Source organism: Mirounga angustirostris, unplaced genomic scaffold, assembly GCF_029215605.1.
Source record: "Mirounga angustirostris isolate CCGP_5_RB_7025 unplaced genomic scaffold, mMirAng1.0.hap1 SCAF_9, whole genome shotgun sequence".
In the NCBI taxonomy this organism is placed as follows: Eukaryota; Metazoa; Chordata; class Mammalia; order Carnivora; family Phocidae; genus Mirounga; species Mirounga angustirostris.
In genome coordinates this window covers 106,082,615-106,104,149 of record NW_026991717.1, presented here as the reverse complement: position 1 = coordinate 106,104,149, position 21,535 = coordinate 106,082,615, and the positions used below count along the sequence as shown (strand labels likewise).

The window sequence follows — 21,535 nt, the reverse complement described above, 5'->3', positions numbered from 1 at the left end:
TGGTGACTGATGACCTATCCCATCCTTCATGGAAGTCTCGGGGAAGAATAGCATCTGGTTCTCTAGGAGACCCACTTTGGCACTGAAGAGAAACTTTCTGGGAGAGTGGCAGGAGGCAGATGTTGGAAAAAGGACAAAGGAAGATGAGCTTTTCAGAGACAGCCCACCCAAGAACCCATGGGGTCTGCACTTGGCTTAGGAGGGTTAGCGTCACACACTCAAAGGAGCCCGCATTTCTGGGCTGGCATAGACAGTGACACCACTTAACCTCCACATACCCCGCTGGGGCTGGGACCCTGCCACAGCCCCGCGGATGCGAGGCCTGAGGCTGCAATGTGGTCAAGTTCCTCCTCCTGACTCAGACGGGACCACAGCAATGTGTAGAAATTCCATGATGAAAGATGATATTCCTGACATTTCTCTCAGCTCTCAAATTTTCCAGCCGATTTTCTTGAGCAGTCTTTCTGTCTTCCAAACTTTGGAGGGATGGCTCAATGTTTCCAAAGTGCGGTGGAAAAGCTCACTTGTGGTTGTAAAATTCTAACACTGCCCTCATTTTCTCTGAGAGACCCACCAGGGGAGCTACTGAAATGGAAGACTGAACCAGGCCTCGTGGGTATTGATTTGGAGCAAAAGAACACCTGGGAAGTTCATTAGCGACCAGGGCCAAATGGAGTGTGGACAGTTCCTGATGGTCCGGCCTTGGGCCCTTGTTTTTGTTTTTTAAACTGAACTTTAGTTGTGTAGACATATGAATTCTATTTGGCTAAAACTCTGTGATTGGAATGTCCTCATCAGACCCTATTCTGAAGCTATTTGAGTTTGAACCCCAGATAAACTACATTAGACATTCAAGAATGAAACACATGGGAGAGGTATTTGTCTCTTTCATTTCCCTTTTCTTTAGCTCTGTGGAGTAAAACTAAAAATGAAAAACTCACTTATCTCCCTCCATGTAATTTTCACAACTGGTGCTTACTTTTATGTCTTTCTATGTTTGCGCTGGACACCTGCTTCCGGTAGGCCGAGTCCTGGCCCTATCCTGCTCGCTGTGATATCCTAAGGCACAAAGTAGGTCTCAATGAATATATGTTGCATGAATAAATGAACGACTGACTGGATGCATGGATAAGCAGACAAATGGAGGCCCATAAAGTTATGACTACTACAAATTTATATCACATGGAAATATATTAAAGTATCATGCAAAGGAAGTAAACCATGGGACTCCAGGAAAGGCAGTTTTCCCCAATGTGTCTTTGACACCAAGACAGTGACTTACACTAAAAAGGGTGTTTTAAAATGGTTAGTTGCTACATTTCCAATTCATGGACTAGGAGCAGACAGTCTCTGAACAGAAAATACCAGGAGAATTCTCCTCCTACAGAAGGGGCCCCCTCTCAGTTTGTAAAAATATCCTTTTTCCTTTGGTGCTACCATTTCACAGAAAAAAAAAAAAAAAGCTGTAGCATGTTAACACCTCTTTGTGGGGTGACTGTGCAGTATACTGTCCAAAGTGGGACTCTGAGGGGGAAAGGGGGCACAGAACCAAACCGGGACATCTCTCGTCTGACTAAGACACGGAGGCGGAGGATGTCTTTCGCCAGGTCAGTGAATCTGAGCCTTCTCAAAGTTAAAGCAATTTCTTGAAATTTGTCTTTTGTTGAAAGTGCTTGTTCTTCATTGAATTCTTCTCGTGTTGAACTCCTTGATGAGTTTTTATCTTAAGAATTAATTCTTAAAATAAGGGAGATACCACGGAACTCTCTCACCCATGGCAAGCCCTTGCCTCTACCTCCTTTTTGATGAACGCAGAATGTAAAAATATACAATAGCTGCAGTGAATTGAACAAAGTAGAGCCAGCCCCTCAGGCGGGCTTCAGAGGGAAAATGCTTCTTAACATATTTACTTCCTCTGGTGGCACCACAGCACAAAGATCACACTCAGCCTTCCTGGCCATAAAAGCTTCAGTTTTTCCCATTCTTGCTGCCAAAGCTGAAATGCCAAGAAATGCTGGGAACTGTGATTATATACACTTCATATTTTACATCCTGAAGCCCCAAGGAATAAGCTGTGGAGAACAGAGTCCTATTGCTTAAATGGCAGCCGAACAGATACTGCACTCAAGCTCTCTTGAGCAGGGCCGAGTATTTGCATAGAGAGAAGCAAGCAAAGACCTCACAGATGCTTCCAGTCTGTGTGTACCTTCCTGGCATCTGTGGCAGACCTTGGCTAGCTTTTCTCATTTCATTCTTTTTTGTTATTTTTTTAACTTTCTGAATTACTCAACCAGATTCTTCTGGGGGAAAAAAAAAATCACTACCCAACATAGAAGTCAGTCATAAGGAAACTCAGTTACCGCCTTTGGCAGGTTTGAACCTGTCTGTTCACAGATGAGGAAACAAAACTCCACTGTTCTTTAGGCCTGAATCGTATCCCCTTCCTTCGTGTGGCAGTCAAGTGGCCAGCCAGGAGCATGCAGATTTCACCGTGTCAAAATTTGTCTCCGCGGCTGTAAGTGAATTTCACGGCCACGGTGCATTTTTCTCAATTCCAGCCTCCAGTGTAGGAGTTAAAACAAACAAAAACAAAACCAAAATAGGTTTCCCTCCCGCCCTCCAAGAATTAACGCAAGAGCCACAGGTACCCAGGGAAGGGCTCGTGATGACAAGACCTGTTCTTCTGAAGGGCGAATTTCCTGACTCACTGTCACCTGTTCTCCTCTACTGCTCATAATCCCATTTCTTTGTCAAAGGAGTGTTAAAATCCTCACGAGGTGAACTTGGGAGGGGCAAGGCTTCTCGTTGCTTGGATTCAAAGGAAGATTTAACACTCGCTTCTTGCTTAATTTGCACGATTTGGATGCTTCCACCACATGTTCCCCGTGTTCTCAGAGGCCAGGAGCTCACATAGGATTTCTCCCCCTCCCCCAGGCAGCGCTCACTCCGGGGCCTTGCAGAGAAAGCGGCCGAGAAGCTCCTGGTAGACGAGCAAGCCCCTTGTGCAGGAAGGCAGGCACCAGCCGGGGAGAGTGGAAGTTTGTGCCACTGCTCCTTAATCCAGTTATAAATAACAGCTGATGCAACTGCTCTACCTATAGGGCTGGAAATAAATTTCTCTCTGTGGCTATGTAACTGCAATAAACTTTTATAAGCCTATTACATGATCAGAACAAACCAGCACAGTTTCTCCAACAAGAGCAGAATTCTTTGCAGGTTTGAACCCTCACCCACACATCCTTCTCTGAAAAGAAAAGGAGGCTCAACTGCTACCTTTTTATAGTTTAGACCTGGTCTTTCTAAAGACTTAGGAAAAACCTCTGTTCTTCCAGTATCCGATAGCACCATTTGTCTTTCGATGGGAAACATATTCAAACACAGAGATTGTATATGCATAAGCCATTTGTGGAAGGACATATAAGAAATACCCATTTCTGGCTGCCTTGAGAAAAAGAAACTGGGAGGCTGGATTTAGTGTCCACTATAATCTTTTTAGAATAGCTACACATCTCTCTCTTTTTTTTAATCATATGTATGCATTATCTCATCTAATTGAATGACACTGACATTCCTCTCCATTTTCCCAGATTAAAGAATACCATGTTTATACCCATCATCAAAGCACTTCTCTCTCCCAGTGCATTCCCCCAGACATGTGTTGGCTCAGTTGCTAGAAATAAAACAAATGAAGAAATAAGAAATATTGCTATGTCCTGCACCAGAAATTGAGGGATACCAAATGAAAACGAAAAAGCAAAGCAAAGCTCTGGAAGCAAGTCCTAACAGAGCCATGACAAATGATAGAAAAAGTGTGAGTCTCTTGGCTTTTCACTCTGCACCCTCCTGGACAATACCCCTTCCCTCTGACAATCCCCTCTCGTGCTTTATTGAGAGAGTTCTCCTCTTATTTGGCCTTTTTTTTTTTTTTTTTTGCTTATTTCTTTAAAAAAAAAATGGTTCTCAAAAATCACAAAAGTAACACAATCGCACCACAAGCAGTGATACAATATGAAGACACATAATGAAAAATTAGTAACTGTCCACTCCATCCCAAACAGCTTTGTTTCCATTCTTCCACAACTTTCTCCACATCTATGTTGAGATGGCTTTTGATACTTTTTTAATACAGAAAAAACAGGACTGAAATGAGCATACATACTACTCTTCAACTTCTTTCTTTTTCATTTATTTATCTATCAGGGACAACACCCCCCCCACACACACACACCAGGCCAATAAATGTAGATCTAACTCATTCTTTCTTTTCATAGCTGCATAGAATTCCACAGGATGGGTATGCCATAATTGGTTCAATCATTTCCTTATTGAATCTGTCCACCTCTTCAATGGATTCACTGTTCAAGTTTCTTCCCTGAATCATTTTTCTTCCTTAGTACTGATAACGTGCCTGGAGCATTAACTGATACCAGACACTGGTATAACAAGTCCCATGAACTCAAGGCTCATAATAATCCCCAGGACAGGTAGTACCATTACACCCATGCTGTAAATTAGAAAATGAAGACTTAGAGAAATTACGGCATTTATCTGGAATCACAGAACTGGTACAGGGTGGAAGTAAGTTTCAAAACGGAGTTTGATTCCAAAGCCTCGCACTTCCCTATAAGCCAACACTGCCTCATTCTCACACTGTTGCCATGCACCCAACCTAGAGTCTGTGATCACAGTCTTAAAGGTTAGCCCGGCGTTTAAACTCTGAGATGGATCACTTGACTAGGAGCTCCACAGGTCCCTCGAACTTGAGGTGTTCACATCTTTGTCTCCCTGGTCCCCAACACCTGTGCTCATCCTGTGCCTTGTCTTTGGCAGTTCACCCTGGGGCAAGGCACTGACTGACCTGAGTGAAAAGTACCCACCTTTTCAGAGTGGACAACAGGCAGGGATCCCTCATTCTGGGGTTCATGACTACCTTCTCTGTTTTCATGTGAACAAAGAGGCTGACGCTATTACTACAAAGGTAGGCAGGCATTACATTCCTCTAAGATCTACATGGAAGGAAACCTTGAACGCCCTATTCTGACATCACACCAACAACTAACCTCCCAGCATGCTTGCTACCCCGATATTCAGCATGAATAAAATTCAGTTAAAGCCCAAATCTGACCTGGAAGAGGTAACATGAGCACCTATTACCTCAATTCATATTAGCTTCACCAATTACTACTTCAGATACTTCTGGTTTTACAAGAGAAGAAGAATGTAACAAGTCAACTGGATATTGGCTCAAGAATCTAGAATAAAAATTTACACGGATGGCTTATGATTGCTCAGAAATCAGTGACTGCAACAAGAGAGCCAGAATACACAACATCACACCATCAGTGTTTCCTTCTTTGAGGTAAACTACACTGGAAGATCCAGATTGTCTTCAAATATCTGAAAGGCTTTCTTGTAGAAGATCTGTGTTTTTTCACTTTACTCCATCAAGGTGGTCCAGAACCAATGAACAGATGATACAGTGAGATACTGTTTGAGCCAGTAGAAAGGTGAAATTTCCAATAGTCATAGGTGCCTAGAAGTGGAGGTAACAAGCTACTCTCTGTTTGGAGGTGCTAAAGTATAGAAAAAAAGGACCACTCAGCAGTTTGCTAGGTATTCATGCTTTGAAAGAAAAGGGTATATAACTTTGAACTCCCTTCCAACCCTGAGACTCTAGAATTTTATCAGTGGGACATGGGGCAGGTAAGTTTTGATGTAAGTATCAAAAATGGTATAGCATGGTGATTTTGTATGTGAAAGAGAAGGTCTGAATGTAGTATTTTGGAGGACAGAGGAGCAGTGCCAGGGGAGGGAGGAGGAAAGAAAGGCCTCACAAACTGCCACCTTCCCATTGTGTGCCCCATGCACACACCTCTGGACCCAGATCACTCAGTGATGTAATTCTCCAGGGTGTGGGGCAGCTTGCCTGTCAGTTTTCACTCACTTCTCTTTGCAATTAACCCAGAAATTCATCAATGTCTGAGCGTTTTTGTCAAATGCTAAAAGGGCACCTGCACCAAGTTATATTTCTGCTTGGGAAGTTTGCTAATACATAAAAGTTGACATTTGCAAGACAATGGAAAAATGTCCACCTTCGGGCATATGTTGCAGACTCCATCAAATAGAAAACTCTAACACCATGCCCTGCTCAGCTACTTATCTCACCAGGCTTAAGTACTGGGATCTAGGAGAAGGATTTGGTCTTAACACATCTGAAAACATAGCTCCAAGACTAACATACATGGCTCAGCGAACTGAAAGAATGACAGGGCTGTCATCTAATCCTCAGCTGTTTGCTCCCATCAGTCCACTGTGTTTTCAGCTCCAACAGGTGCTACTCTCTTCTGGGCTGAAAGCATTTCCACATAGATTTTGCACTATCAAGCCAAGTAGTTGCAGAGCACCTTGCTTCATGGAATAGAAGACATTAAAATACCAAATACATGCGTGAATGAATGGACTGTATGGACTGAGTGTTCACGTGCCCCTCCAATTCATTTTGATGCCCTAACCTCCCGATGTGATGCTATTTGGAGACGAGGCCTTTGGGAAGTAGTTAGAGTGAGATGAGGCCATGAGGATGGGGTGCTCACGATGGGATTAGCGCCCTTGCAAGAGAGCTCGCCTCTTGTCTTTCTCCTGAGATGGAACAGCAAGAAGTCGTGACAATGTGTGTACCTTTTCACTCAGCAGTACCTCCAGGAATCTGGTTCTAGGAAAGAATCAAAAGACTGATCCAATCGATATATGCAACAATATAAACAAATCATTATTAATTATAGTAAATCAACTGAAATGTACTGTGAATTAAGTAGGCCCACATGACAGACCACTCTGCATCATGTAATATTAGTGAAAGATGAATGGATAAAGAAGAGGTGGTAGATACATACAATGGAATATTACTCAGCCGTCAAAAAGAATGAAATCTTGCCATTTGCCATGACGTGCATGATTGGAGCTAGAGGGTATTATGCTAAGCAAAATAAGTCCGCCAGAGAAAGACCAACACCATACAATCTCACTCATATGTGGAATTTAGGAAACAAAACAGAGGATCATAGGGGAAGGGAAGGAAAAAGAAAATAAAATGAAAACAGACAGGGAGGCAAACCATAAGAGACTCTTAACTATAGAGAACAAACTGAAGGTTGCTGGAGGGGATGGGGGTGGGAGAGATGGGGTAACTGAGTGATGGGCATTAAGGAGGGCACGTGATGGGATGAGCACTGGGTGTTACATGCAATTGATGAATCACTAAATTCTGTCCCCTGTAACTCATAATATAGTATATGTTAACTAAATTGAATTTAAATTAAAAAATTAAAAAAAAAGAACATGGACAACTTTCATGGTAGGGGAAAATGGTTATAACATTAATAAAAAAATCAAGTTAATAATGTTTATATAGTATGACTTCAACTTTCTTTTTAAAAAAGTAAACACATTAAAAAATTTTAATAAAATATATGAAAAGAAAAATGGTTATCTTTCAGTGGTAGGAGTATAGCTTATTTCATTTTATTTTTTGTATTTTAAATTTTCAGCAATTACTATGTGTTACTTTTATAATTAGGCGAGAATAAATTTTATTTAAAAAATTTAAAACATGGGGGAGAATCATTGCTCTCATTAGTGAATACATACGTGAAGACATGTCTACATGTCTTCATACATGAAGACAATACGTATGTTTTTATGAGAAGAATAGTTTTGTACAGCCTAGTTTGGAGTTATAGCCCCTTAAACTTTAGGGTGTATTATTCAATAACTTACACATAACTATAGAAAAGTGACATCACCAGGCTTTCTACCTCACTTGTTATGTGTAAACACATGGTAGGTTTAAGGAACTTACACAGCAATGTCCAGTTTATAAAATGACTGTGAAAAAGTTATTACCTTTGCTTTTAGCTGAAAGGCATAAAATTTGAAATCGATAAACACTGAAGTCCTCTGAATAGAGCAGACAGATCTATTGTAACTCTGAAAGGGATTAGCGTCACCTTAAGCAAAAAAGCATACAACTTCTAAGTCATCAAGTATAGAGATGTGGTAGAAGAATCATGGCAGAGACCACCACGGTTTCTCAAACTTAAGTACTGCATGGCTCCTTTTTAAAGAACATCTAAAGAAGCACTGACCAAGTCTTTTCCTATGAAATAACTTTCATTTGAGAATTATAATTGCAAGGAAGAACTGTGTCTTTATAGCAGGTGAAAGAATTATTTATATTATCAAAATGAAAATCCAAATTTAAAAATTCTTAAAGAATTAGAATGATCAGTTGAAAAAGACTAGTATGCGTTCTCAAACACTTTTCAGTAGGGCAAATTGTCAGGCTTTCATTTGTGAAAAAACACTATCTTGAATTCTGAGCAAATCATGGGTTTGGATTAGTGTAATGCTGGAGACAGACAATGGGTTAGACAAGGTCCCTGCCCTCATGAAGATGCCCATATGAAGAGATGCCCAGGCCAGGAAAAGCAAGAAGGGAAGGGTATTACAGGATGCCACAGGAGCCAACAGAATAGGCACCTCAGCTAGCTCGTGGTTTGGGATGTGAGGAGTCTAGGAAGTTTCCTAGCGGAGGTGACTGAGCTGAGACCTCACAGGTTCGCAGGAGTTAGCCTTGCAGAAAGAGCAGAGAGCATTCCATGCACCTGCAAGGCCTGCTGGTTGAGAGAACTCGGCACCTTCGTGGATTCAGAACTGAGGTGGTGGCGTAGAGTTCCATCACATACTGTGTGACCTTGAACAAGTGATTTTACTTCCCGGAGCCTCAAGTTTCCTTACATGTAACATAGGGATAATACCAATTGCTTTGGAGAGATGTCCTAAGAGGCTTAAAATTCATTAAGTAGAAGCTCCTTACGGAGACATTTATCCTTAGAGAGAAATGCTAAGCACATGGGGCTGTTACTGTTTACGGCAGAGCCAGCATGAGAGCACGCGGGTCCTCTCCCTCCTGCCCCAGCCCACTACTCTCTTTGCCACTCCTTGACTCTGCAGAGCCCCCCCCCCGCCAAGGGCTTTGTGGTTCTTGCCATTCCTTCGGCCTGGAACGTTCTTGCCCCAGGTATTAACATAGAGTTTGCTTCCTCATAGGTCTCTGCTCATCTCCTCAATTGTCCTGTTCTCCCTGATCTTTATCTTCCCCTTACACAACTTTTGCTCCATAGAATTTATCGCCCTGACATTCAATATATTTACTTTTTGTTTATCCGACTACCTGTGCTAGAATTTAAGCTCCTTGAGAATGTGGGGTTTTGTCTGATTTGTTTCCAGAGCTTAGCACAGTGCCTCGCACACGGTAGGTGCTTAACACATATGTGTTAAAGGATTGAATAAATACCCCAAGCTTGAGGGAAGGGCTTTCTTTAGTCTTCTTTTACTCTCTGGGGACCTGACATAAAGCTTTGCACGGAATAGGCATTTCATAAACACTTGGACTATATAACTGAACCACTTCTTACAAATGTTCATCTGATACCTAAAGACCAAGTGACTGTATTTTCATTGCTTAGCAAATAAATCCAAGATTGTGTTTAATTATAATGAAGCAGTAGGCTGATCGATCAATTTGGTGGGGAGAACAACAACACTGGTGGTCTGATTTCACAGTGACTGGAATCAATTAACACACTTATCCATTAGTTCCAAATAACCACAGCCCTTGTTGATGCAAAAGGTCAAATGTGGATGAGGTATGCCAGGATCAGTATTCTGATTTAATAAGTATAGGAAGTGAAGTACAGAAACAAAATGTTTCAGGGCTGAAATTTCTTTCTGCCATTAATCCGGGTCCTTTGAGAAACTGTATTGCTGGGACTAAGCTGCCAGGAAAGGGGCTCCAGTAATGGTCCAAAAAAGTTCTTGAATCTTCCCTCAAATGAAAAACCAAAAATTTGCTTCAGTACCGGAAAAGGTAAATCCTGAATGAGTTCAAATGTTCCCCCCATATATTAGAGAGTTGAAATTTAAACAAGATGCAAAAGTCTAGTCTCCAGGTTTTACAATCTGTCCCATATGCTCCAGGGCTTCTTAAGGAAACTATCTTTAGGATTCAGGATAAGTATGTGGTTTAAGGATACTAACGACACACAATTTCAAAATATTGCTAAAATGCAAAAAAAAAAAAAAATGATTTGGTTCAAAAGGAAAACACAAATTTGTTTATTATAAAAAGACTGGTCGGGCGCCTGGGTGGCTCAGTTGGTTAAGCGGCTGCCTTCGGCTCAGGTCATGATCCTGGAGTCCCTGGATCGAGTCCCGCATCGGGCTCCCTGCTCGGCGGGGAGCCTGCTTCTCCCTCTGACCCTCCCCCCTCTCATGTGCTCTCTCTCTCTCATTCTCTCTGTCTCAAATAAATAAATAAAATCTTTAAAAAAAAAAAAAGACTGGTCTTCAGAGGGTTGATATTTACAAGCTACAACTCCAATTTCTGTAAAGAATTCTTGAGAAAGCATCTTGGGGTAATTTCAGCTCAAGCCCATGCTACAAAGAAAACCTAAATCATCTGATAGCACGTATACAAGAAATAACCTCTTATATTGACATGGCATGTTTCAAAGAGCTTTCACATTTTCACTTTCATCTGATTTGAGCTTCATGGATACCCTGCAGGGAAGCCATGTCAATGTACAGATGGCCAAAGAGGCTCAGAGCATTCTGCAACCTGCCCACACCTCCAGGACCAGCAGGAATCAGGGCTGGGTCTAGCACCCAGATCTTCTGAAAACCAAGCCCAGCATTCTTTCAGTTGAAAGAATATATGTGATCTTTTTCTATTCTCTTATAGCATTGTAATTTAAATGGAATTGCACTTTGGGGACACTTACTTTAAATGATGCAATATATCAAAAAATTTTGTAAGCCCCAGAGCCAAATTTAGGCAGATTTCTAATGGGGTCTGGTTTCCTAAGGTTCTGTCCTTGGCTCACCATTCCATTTAAGACACTCTTGTTGGGTGATGTCATCTAGCCTCCATGATCTGAACTAATAGCTATGTCCTGATGACTTCTAAATACGTGTTCCAGCCCATCTGTTTCACTGAGCTTCAGACTCATATCCACCTGCCCATTTCACATCTCCACAGGAACGTCTCAGGTACCTGACATATCATGTTTCTACACCTCATCATCGTCCTTTTCTGCCTAGATGTCTTCCTGCACTCATGATCTCTCCCAGGTAATGGTAACATCATGCATTCAATCTTCTATCTAAACACCTAGAAATGACCCCAAGTTTCTCTTTCACCTCCTGGAACCACCCAGCCACTAAGGCCTGACTGTTGTACTTGCTCGTATCTCTTCATCTTACGCTCTTTTCCTCAGCCCTACCACGACCGTCTTGGTTCAGGTCCTCATTATCTTCTTACCTGGAACAGTGCAACAGTCACAAATTGAACCTCCCCCTGCTACCTACATGTCCATATCTGCATGCTCCCTCCCCCAGATAAATATGAAATGTAAGTCTACTCATGTCAGGCAAGCTGCTGAAAACTCTTCAAAGACTCTTCTTCACCTGCTACATAAAACCCAATTCCCTGGCATGGAATTTGTGTCTGGCACTGTGAGTTTCCTATCAAATAACTATCCTGCCCTTTCTTCCTTAATAAGAAAACCCTGATTTGTAGCTGGAGCCTGGCCACATCATGATTTCTTAGCCTTCACTGCAGCTAGGTGCAGTCATGGGACCAAGTTCTGGCCAAATCCTTGGTAAGTAATGTGTAAAATTTCAGGCTCTTTAAAGGGAGCTAACTTAGCTGGGAGAAGTGCTCTTTGTGCTTCTTACTGCCTGGAACTAATACAGAGATGACTCTGGAAGTTTTAGCAAACACATTAGGCCACAAGGTGGCCTTGAAGACGGCTGAACAGAAAAGATAGAAATCTCGGTCCCAGATGACTCCACAGAGCTTTCATAGCACAGCTGGACTGCCTACTTCCAGACTTTTTATGGGAGAGAAAAATACATTCTAACCGGTTTAAGGCGCCATCATATTCCATTTCCTATTACAGGCAACAGCACCCAATCCTAAGTGATACAGAACACAAATATCTCAAGAATGTTAAGCCTTTTTCATAACTTCGTTTCTGCCAACCCCTCGAGCCTTATCTTCCACCAGAGCTCAAAATTTAAGTTCCAAAATTCTTGTAGTTTTCCACTCCACCCACATATTCACCATGAGCTTTCATGCTTCTCCACTTCTGCTCAAGCTTGCCCCCTACCTAAACACCCTCATTTCTCAGGTTTTAACTTTCCATCACCTCCTACAGAAAGTTTGCCTAAACCTCCACGTGAGGGTAAGTGGCCCTTCTCAGTGCTCCCATAATATGCTGGGCATACTCCAACTCTAGAACCCATCTGCCATTAATTATTTATGGGTCATTTCTCCCAATCCACAGAAAGAGCCTCAAAGGGCAGATACCACATCTATTCACTTTGTATTTATACCTCCTAATAAAAGTGGCAGCTCAGTAAATATGCTCTGAGTTCACCTGCATTTTCCTCATGGAAACAGAGTGAACAATATCAAATGCCTCCAAATGTCCTGATTAGCTCTTCATGTCAGCAGTAAGTTAAAGATTGAAACAAAATCTTTTTTTTTTAAGATTTTATTTATTTATTTGAGAGAGAGAATGAAAGAGAGAGAGCATGAGAGGGGGGAGGGTCAGAGGGAGAAGCAGGCTCCCCGCTGAGCAGGGAGCCCGATGTGGGACTCGATCCCGGGACTCCAGGATCATGACCTGAGCCAAAGGCAGTCGTTTAACCAACTGAGCCACCCAGGTGCCCTGAAACAAAATCTTCTAATGGTATTTTTTTTTTTCCTGACATGGGAAACAAATTACAGGTGAGCCACCCTAAGAAAACATCCACTCTGATAAGCAATTTACTGTTTGGATGTTTCAGACTTGAAATTTCCTCATCTATAAAAGAGAACTTGGCACTCTCGGAGGCCTCATCTGGCTCTAGAATTTTTATAATTCCGTTGTTGAATATAAACACATAGAACAGGACACAAGGAACTCACTGTGAATGGATGGTTCCTCCAGCAATTGGCAGCATGAACAGCCTTACCTAACTTTTAAATAAATTACTTACAAGGAGTATCTAACAAAATCTTGAAGTCATCAGATGACAATGAACACTCTAAGATAATGAAATGCCTATTGTGGGAGGATATGCCTCCTAGACTCCAAACTTATTGGCCTCCCCTAGAACCCCAGAACTTGCTATGCTTCCTCCTGATACTGGGAACTGGCATTTGCTATTCCTTCTGTCTTAAATGCTCTTTCCATCCCTCTTCCCTGGCCACCTCAGCTCAAGAGTCACTTCCTTAGAAAACTCTTCTGTCTTTCCCTGACCAGACTGAATTACTATATTAGAAGTTCTCACTCACTGCAATGCACTCCTCTTCTTCATGGCACTGGTCACCATTGTGATTTTCTATTAGTATGGTCATTTGATTGACGTCTTTCTCCCTCACTAGACCATACCCTCCACAAGGGAGTATTTTGGTTTTACTTATCATTGTACTCATATCTTTGGCAGAGGGTTGATGCTCAATAAACACTTGCTAAATATCTCCAAAGGCTGTGTGAGGGAGGAGAAAAGTGGCCAAGTTTCACTGGGGGAAATGAACAGCTATTCTAATAAGCTGGAAATCCTCTGAGCTCTCCTTCACATCTTTGAAAAAGCATCCTGAAGTCACTTCGTGGTGGCAGTGACAGAGCAGGCACTGAATGAGGTCACCATCTGACAGAACAATCTGTGACCAACAAGCCAAGAGAAGAAGCAGGAATGTGACTAAAAAGTTTGGAGTTTTAGTAACAATCCTAGGTAAGGGCTCACAGTCAAAACCAGATATGAAAGTTACCAGTGTATTGAGAATCCCATGGCTAGCACATCCTGAAGAAACAAGGGCTATAATGAAAATAACAAATGACAATTTGTAGTTGTCTTTGCAGCAAGCAGATCAAGAAAGAGTAGACTTACTTCTTAGAGCAGAAGGAATGATGTTATCGAATGGCAAAGGGAAAAGAGAGCTCCTAAATTCGGCTTTTATCTTTACCTGAAAAGATTTTTCTCACTAGAGTGAGTACAACAAATATAAATATTGAAGTGAATTCCAATATAGGCGAGGTAACAGTAAGCGTCCAAAATTCCAGATTCAAATGAAAGACATTTAGGGACCCTGAAATTCTGCTGGCAAGAAATACTAAGGTCCCAGGTGATGGGACTCTAACAGATGTTGTAAGAGATGTTACAATTTCCAAGAGGGGGAGAAGTAGAGATCAGAAAACAATGACTCAAGCACGTGATAGTCATCACTGACCCATGCACAAATTGGCTGGAAAATAGATTAACTGTGAATTCACAGACCCAGAAGCAATGCTCACAGAGGTGGCTCTCCAAGCAAAACTATGTTAAACTAATTTCAAATCACACAGGTGTCTGAAGTCAGCAAGACAACTGATGGTCCTATATGATATCCTTGAGAAACAAGAGTCAGATGATATTAAAGATTGGTATATTCAAACAGCTCCAGTAGCTGTTTTCAGAGACTAGCTTAACAGATCTTATCTTAGAGGGAGATTGTCAATCTTCCCATATTCTGAATTAAAAAAAAAAAAAGTCAAATGAGGTAGAGACTATTCTCTCAATTTGAGGAGAACTCAAAGGTGATTTTCTTTAAAAGTTCATGTGCTACATTAAGTATACATGTAAAAGACAACATATTTGAGGTCTGGAGCCTCTGTGGGTTAGTTCTACATTTGGACAATGGGACAACAAATTACCACAGCAAGCACTTGGGGCTTTAGGAGTAAACACTGATTACCATGCACACAGCATGCCAAGAAGTGCATAGAGCACAAAGTGATCAGACTCATGGGTTCCAAGTGTGTATTAAAATGCACCATGTTCAAGTGTAAATGGTAAGGAGGAATCAAAACTTAAACTGTGCTCTTCTATAAAGGCTTTCTCACTAAACATATTTTAAATATATTCTATGCTTTGTCAAAAACAGCAAATCCACTATGTGCTGGCTGGCTCTAGAGGTTTGGGGTTGAAATGTCAACGATGGCAGAATTCCCCTTTAATACAGATTATGAAACATGATAGAAAATGGGGTCTGTAATGCTGGAGGGCAGGTAAATGGGATGCATGCCCCTTTGTCTTCCAACTTTTCTGTAGGACTTGACTCTGAAAAAAGTCAATGGCCATGTAAATTATTCATGAGCTCTATCTGGGCTCCCAATCAGCCAACAAGCCCAGGACAAAGGAATGAATAGTCTTTTTTTCCCCCTAGCAAAGTGGCTCATTGACTGCTTACTTCCCAGCCCTTTCTTCTTGGTCTCTGGGCCAAGGCAGCCCCAGACCTTCCAACCAAAGGCAAAGGCACAAACCCTGCTCTTGCTCTATCTCCAGGGAACTGGGCTTCTGTTCCTCCATGAAATGCAAGTGAACACATCTGAGAATCAGGGTCAAGCGGAAAAGCACAGAAATGTAACTGGCCTTTCTCCTCTTATGCAAGGCTCTGTTGGCTAAGGGAGAGAAGAAAGTCGAGGAGCCTAAGGTACTTCTAAAGTCCTACTGGACAATGACTTGCCCATGGTACCATCTTTGTAACTTGCTGAAAAATAAAAACCTCCCCTGACAAAAAACAAACAAGCAAATAACCACACCTCTACAGACATACCTCAGAGATATCACAGGTTCAGTTCCAGACTGAACTGTCTGAAATGAGTAAATAATTTTTTTGCTTTCCCAGTGCACATAAAAGTTATGTTTACACTGTACTGTAGTCTATTAATTGTGCAGTAGCATTATGTCTAAAAAAACAATGTACATATCTTAAGTTTAAACTACCTTATTGCTAAAAAATGCTAACCAGCATCTGAGCTTTCAGCAAGTTGTAATCTTTTTGCTGGTGGAAGGTCTTGCCTCTATGTTGATGACTATTGACTGATCAGGGTGGTGGTTGCTGAAGGCTGGATTGGCTGTAAAAATTTTTCTTTTTTTTTTTTTTAATTTTTATTTGAGAGAGAGAATGAGAGACAGAGAGCACGAGAGGGAAGAGGGCAGAGGGAGAAGCAGACCCCCTGCTGAGCAGGGACCCCCCCCCGCCCCCCCCCCCCCCCCCCCCCATGCGGGACTCGATCCAGGGACTCCAGGATCATGACCTGAGCTGAAGGCAGTCGCTTAACCAACTGAGCCACCCAGGCGCCTCTGGCTGTAAAAATTTCTTAAAATAAGACAACAATGGAGTTTGCCACAATGATTGACTCCTTCTTTCATGAACCATTTCCCTGGAGCATGTGATGCTATTTGACAGCATTTTTATCCACAATAGAGCTTCTTTCAAAATTGGAGTCAGTCCTCTCAAACCCTACCCCTGCTTTATCAACTAAGCTTATATCCTATTCTAAATCCTTCATGTTCATTTCAACAATCTTCACAGCATCTTCACCAGGAGTAGATTCCATCTCAAAAAACCACCTTCTTTGCTCTTGCATAAGAATCAACTCCTCATCCATTCAAGTTTGATTATGAGATCACAGCAATTAGTCCCATCTTCAGGCTTCACTTCTAATTCCAGTTCTATCTATTGCTATTTCCACCACATCTGCAATGACCTCCTCCACTGAAGTCTTGAAGCCTCAAGGTCATCATCCATGAGGGTTGGAATCAACTTCTTCCAATTCCTGTTCATGCTGATATTTTGACCTCTTCTCATGAATGTTCTTAATTGCACCTACAATGGTGAATTCTTTCCAGAAGGTTTTCAATTGACTTTGTCCAGAGCCATTAGAGGATTCACTATCCATGGCAGCTGTAGCCTTTATGGAATGCATTTCTTAAATAATAAGAATTGAAAGTCAAAATGACTCCTTGACCCATGGGCTGCTGAATGGATGTTGTGTTCACAGTCAATGAAAACAACATTCATCTCATTGTACATCTCCATCAGAGCTCCTGGGTGAGCAGGTGCATTGCTAGAGCAGTAATAGTTTGAAGGGAATCTTCTTCTCTGAGCAGCTAGTCTCAAAAGTAGGTTTAAAATATTCAGTAAATCATGTTGTAAACAGATGTGCTGCCATAGAGGCTTTCTCATTCCATTTATAAAGCACAGTCAGTGTAGATTTGACACAATTCTTAAGGGTCTGAGAATTTTTGGAATGGCCATGAGCACCGGCTTCAACTAGCACTTTTGATTTCAAGAACTTTTCCTTTGCATTTACAAGTTGGCTGACTGGTGCAAAAAGCCTAGCTTTCACCCTATCTTGTCCTTCAACATGCCTTCCTCACTAAGCTTAATCATTTCTAGCTTTTGATTTAAAGTAAGAGACTTGAACACGTAGAGGCCACAGTAGTTATTAACTAGACTAACCTCAATATCATTGTGTCTCAGGGAATAGGGAGGCCCAAGGAAGGAGAGAGATGTTGGAATGGCTGGTCAATGGAGAAGTCAGAACACACATATTCGTGGATGAAATTTGTTGTCTCATGTGGGTGCAATTCATGGCACCCCAAAACAATTACAATAGTAACATCAAAGGTCACGATCACAGATCACCATAACAAATATAATGACAGTGAAAAAGTTTGAAATATCCCTAGAATTACCAAAATGTGACACAGAGACACAAATTGAGCAAATGCCATTGGAAAAATGGCACTGGGCACAGGGTTGCCACAACCCTTCAATACACAATGTGCATATATATGTATATATGTACATAAAACACAGTCTCTGTGAAGTATAATAAAGCAAAGCACTATAAAATGAGTATCCCTGTATCTGGATAGGTCAGAGGCATCATCCATGAGATCATTTTGGCTCTGATAAGGACCGTCCCAGGACATGTCTGATAAATGAAGCTGTCTGATGCTCCCAAGCTTCTCTCTGTGCTCTCTGGATCAAATTCACGCCCTGGGCGACCCAGTTGTGCCCTTTACTGTGTGTGAGTTCCAAGGACTTGGTTTTCAAAGGCTTATCCTTAAGACTCTGTTCTCAGGCCAGTAACCTGAATGGAATTAAATTATCCTGTGAAATAAATCCACAGGATAAAAATAGCTTTTGAATCTATCCTAATTAAATGTGTCCCCTTCAAAGTCAACCATATCAGTTAGCGCCTACATCTGGCATCCAAGTTGAAGAGTAAATTAAAATAAATTCTCAAAATTGAACTGCAGATGCCAAGAATTTAAATAAAATTTCTCAAGATGTGGGCTGATACTGCTTCACAGAAATGACATCAGGTTACAGTGTCCATCCTCCTTATTTCCAGACCAATGAAACAAGCAGAATGAGAAGCGATCAGATCCTACACAGGAGAGCAAGTCGGCTGCCTTGCAGCAATGTAATGTGGTGTTCAAGCAAAGCCTTTAAGGATTCAAGAAAATGAGTTTTGACCTTATTACTTTTCTCCACTGCTATGGTCTGAAGGTTTTATGTCCCTGCCACCCTGCCCCCCTGCCCCAGGCGGACCCAAATTCATTTGGTGAAATCCTAACCTCCAAAGGTGATGGTATTAGTAATGTGGGGCCTTTAAGAGGTGTTTAGGTGATGAGGGTGGAACCCTCATGAATGAGGGTAGTGCCTTTATAAAAGAGGCTCCAGACAGTTCCCTAACCACTCTGTCATTTGAGGACACAGAAAAAGATAGCCTTGATCAGATACCAAATCTGCTGGCACCCTGATATTAGCCTTCCAGCCTCCAAAACTGTGAGAAATAAATTTCTGTTGTTTATAAGCCACCCAGTCTGTGGTATTTTGTTATAGCAGCCCAAAAGGATGAAGACACACACTCCGCCTCCTTTTCATGAATTAAAGTTGCCCTATCACCAGAAGGGCAATAAGAAGCCCACTCTTTAGTGGTACTCTAAGTATGCAAGTCTCTCCTGAGGAGACAGGGTAGCCCAGTGGTTAAAGACATAATTTGAACTGTGGCTTCACTACTAGGTGACAGTGTGGTTATTAAGCCTTTCTAAGACTCAAGTTATTCATCTAAATAACACGAATAAGATTATTGTTATATATTAAGCATGCTAGGAGGATCAGGGAGAAATGCAGGTAAAGAGCCAGCTGTCACAATGCTCCATGTAGCCCTTGCTGCCCTCGTTAATATTCTTCTTTGGATTTACAATAGCAGCCCCTGCCAAGTAGCAAAGTCATCATTCTTGAAAATTAAATGTGAGGAAGGCTCTCTCTGGGGCAAACAGAGCAGGGATAGATGGATGGATGGATGGATGGATGGATGGATGGATGGATGGATGGATGGATGGATGGGTGGATGGATAGATGGATGGATAAGCCATGGAGAGGAGAACAAAAGCAGAGCCCATGGCTCAGAGTCTGATGCTACCACCAGGAAGACCTCTGAACTCCCTCTACCATCAGACACTGGGTCAGCAACCCCCACCAATCCTGCACTGGGCAGGATGCTGCGGCAGGAACAATTCCATGCTGGAGCGGCCACAACAGAGGGTCTGGTCAAGCAGGCTCAAAGCACAGGCCACCGGAAGCCACCGTGGCAGCTCTGTGGCTGAATGATGAGCAGAGATTGCTGGTTACGTCCAAGCAGAGGACTCCCGCTGCTGGTATCAAGCCTGGCTCGGAGCTCTGCACCCCCTCCTCTGCCTCACAGCTGGGACTGAGACAAAGGGCTGCATCTTGTTGAGGTTTTAGGGCCCTGAGCTGAGAATTTATGTTTCCATATTGTGCCTGTTTACCTGCTTTGCTTTCTCTCTTTTTTCTGGCATCATTGACCAGCTCTGATGAGTTCTTGCCTAGCCTCGCTCCTCTCTTGCTATTTTTGACTCCTAGATATTTAAGAATATTCTGTTTTTAAAGCTCTCTTACACTTTCATCGAGATGTCAATACGGTTCGGAGCCCACAAAAGGAACAGCATTAGAAAGGCTAATAAATAGCTAGTTTCAATCAGGAAATTGACATTTACATCCTAAGATAAAAATGATTTTTTTCTCAAAAGAAAGCAACAATTGCTTCTCAAGAGAAAGAAAGTGTTTATGTGGTGACTAAGTTACAATGTTATTTAAAAGCAAAACACTGACTTCCGGGACAAAAATGAAAAGTTAAGAATAAACATTGTCTAACACTCACTGTTACATTCCCCACCTTACCTAATCTTCCATCTGAATAAAGTTTCACCCATCCATATCCCTTGCATTCTGAGATCTAACAATGGCAACCAGATTTTAAGCCCAAAATGTATATTATACTCAAAAGACTGTGTGCCATGAAATGAAATCAAATAATATTCAGGCGGGGCTACAAACGATAAATATTATCAAGCAGGACACTGCTCATCAACAGTTTGCCACTTAGCTCCTTGACTGGTGAGCTGTAACTCCAACTGACCGAGATTCTTATCACGGTAATTTAGAGCAACAGATAGCCACGCTCTTCGGTGTAAGTACGGATTCTTAAAATGGAATGGATCACTTCCAATGTGAAAACAGAAAAAAGAGCAACAATGGGTTCAGCACCCTGTAGGGTCTGGCTGTCTGAATTCATGAACAGTCTCCATGGAGCCGCTCAAGCCAGTTTTATGCAGATCACACGGGGGCAATTCCGGTTTGCAGGTAATGGGGAACACTGCGTTATTCATTTATTCTAATGGACACTCACACCTTTGTGAATTTAATTCTAAAAAGATTTCAGTTGATTACCAGGAAGAATGAAAGGTGAAGCCAGGAGGGCAAACGGGATGAATCAGGAGACCAAAACTCACCTATAGATGATTCCTTTCTCGTGTAGGAACATGAGTGCCGAAATGATTTCTGCTGCATAGAAACGAGCTCGTGCTTCTTCAAAACGACGAGACTTCTGAATATGAAACATCAAGTCACCCCCATTCACAAACTCCATCACAAAAAACAGACGATCCTGCATAGAAACACAAGAGAGGATCCAGCGTGGTGTGGCCATTAGCCTAGAGTTGGGCCAACAGGTTACTTTGGGCTGTGGCACGGGCAGAAAAGGTCATCAAGTGGAGTTCTGAGTGAAACATTCTGGCAGGGACAGGGCAAGACATGAGGGCTGTGGGATTAGATCCCTGGGATAGGGGGTGGGGTGGGGGAGTAACACCTGGATCTCCTCTAAGTAATTCTACACAGCCTTGATCTCTGTGTTAAATAAAAAGTAGGAAAGCTTCAGAAACCTCTGGTTCTCACTGTAGCTCTGCACCTGAAACACGGTGTAACCTCAAGCTTCATTTTTTTTTTTGAACGTTCACCATGAGTAAAGTGAGAACGATGATGCAATCCCTAGCTGAATCATTGGGTTTGGGAAAGCGGAGGAGAGCAACATAAATGGAAAGGTACATGCCTTTCCTCTGGAACATGCAGGGTTAAGCATGTTCACAGAACGCAAGGGATTCTAACAGGTCCTCACACGTGGGCAGGGAACACTCACAGAGAAAGGAAAACATTTTAGACAAGTCTGCCCAACAGCAGTCTAATGACAGCCTCCTCAGAGTGCCCTCAACATTAGAAATTCCATTC

At 42.1% G+C, this 21,535-nt stretch overlaps 1 protein-coding gene across 2 annotated transcripts in view; it reads right to left on the bottom strand.

Moving 5' to 3' along the window:
- Positions 1-21,535, bottom strand: part of PRKCH (protein kinase C eta) — a 221,176-nt gene that overhangs the window by 48,906 nt on the left and 150,735 nt on the right. For both annotated transcript variants that reach the window (XM_064571148.1, XM_045900996.3), the window contains one exon: positions 20,764-20,918. In XM_064571148.1, the coding sequence (XP_064427218.1) occupies positions 20,764-20,918 (155 nt within the window). The remainder of the gene's footprint in view (positions 1-20,763; positions 20,919-21,535) is intronic.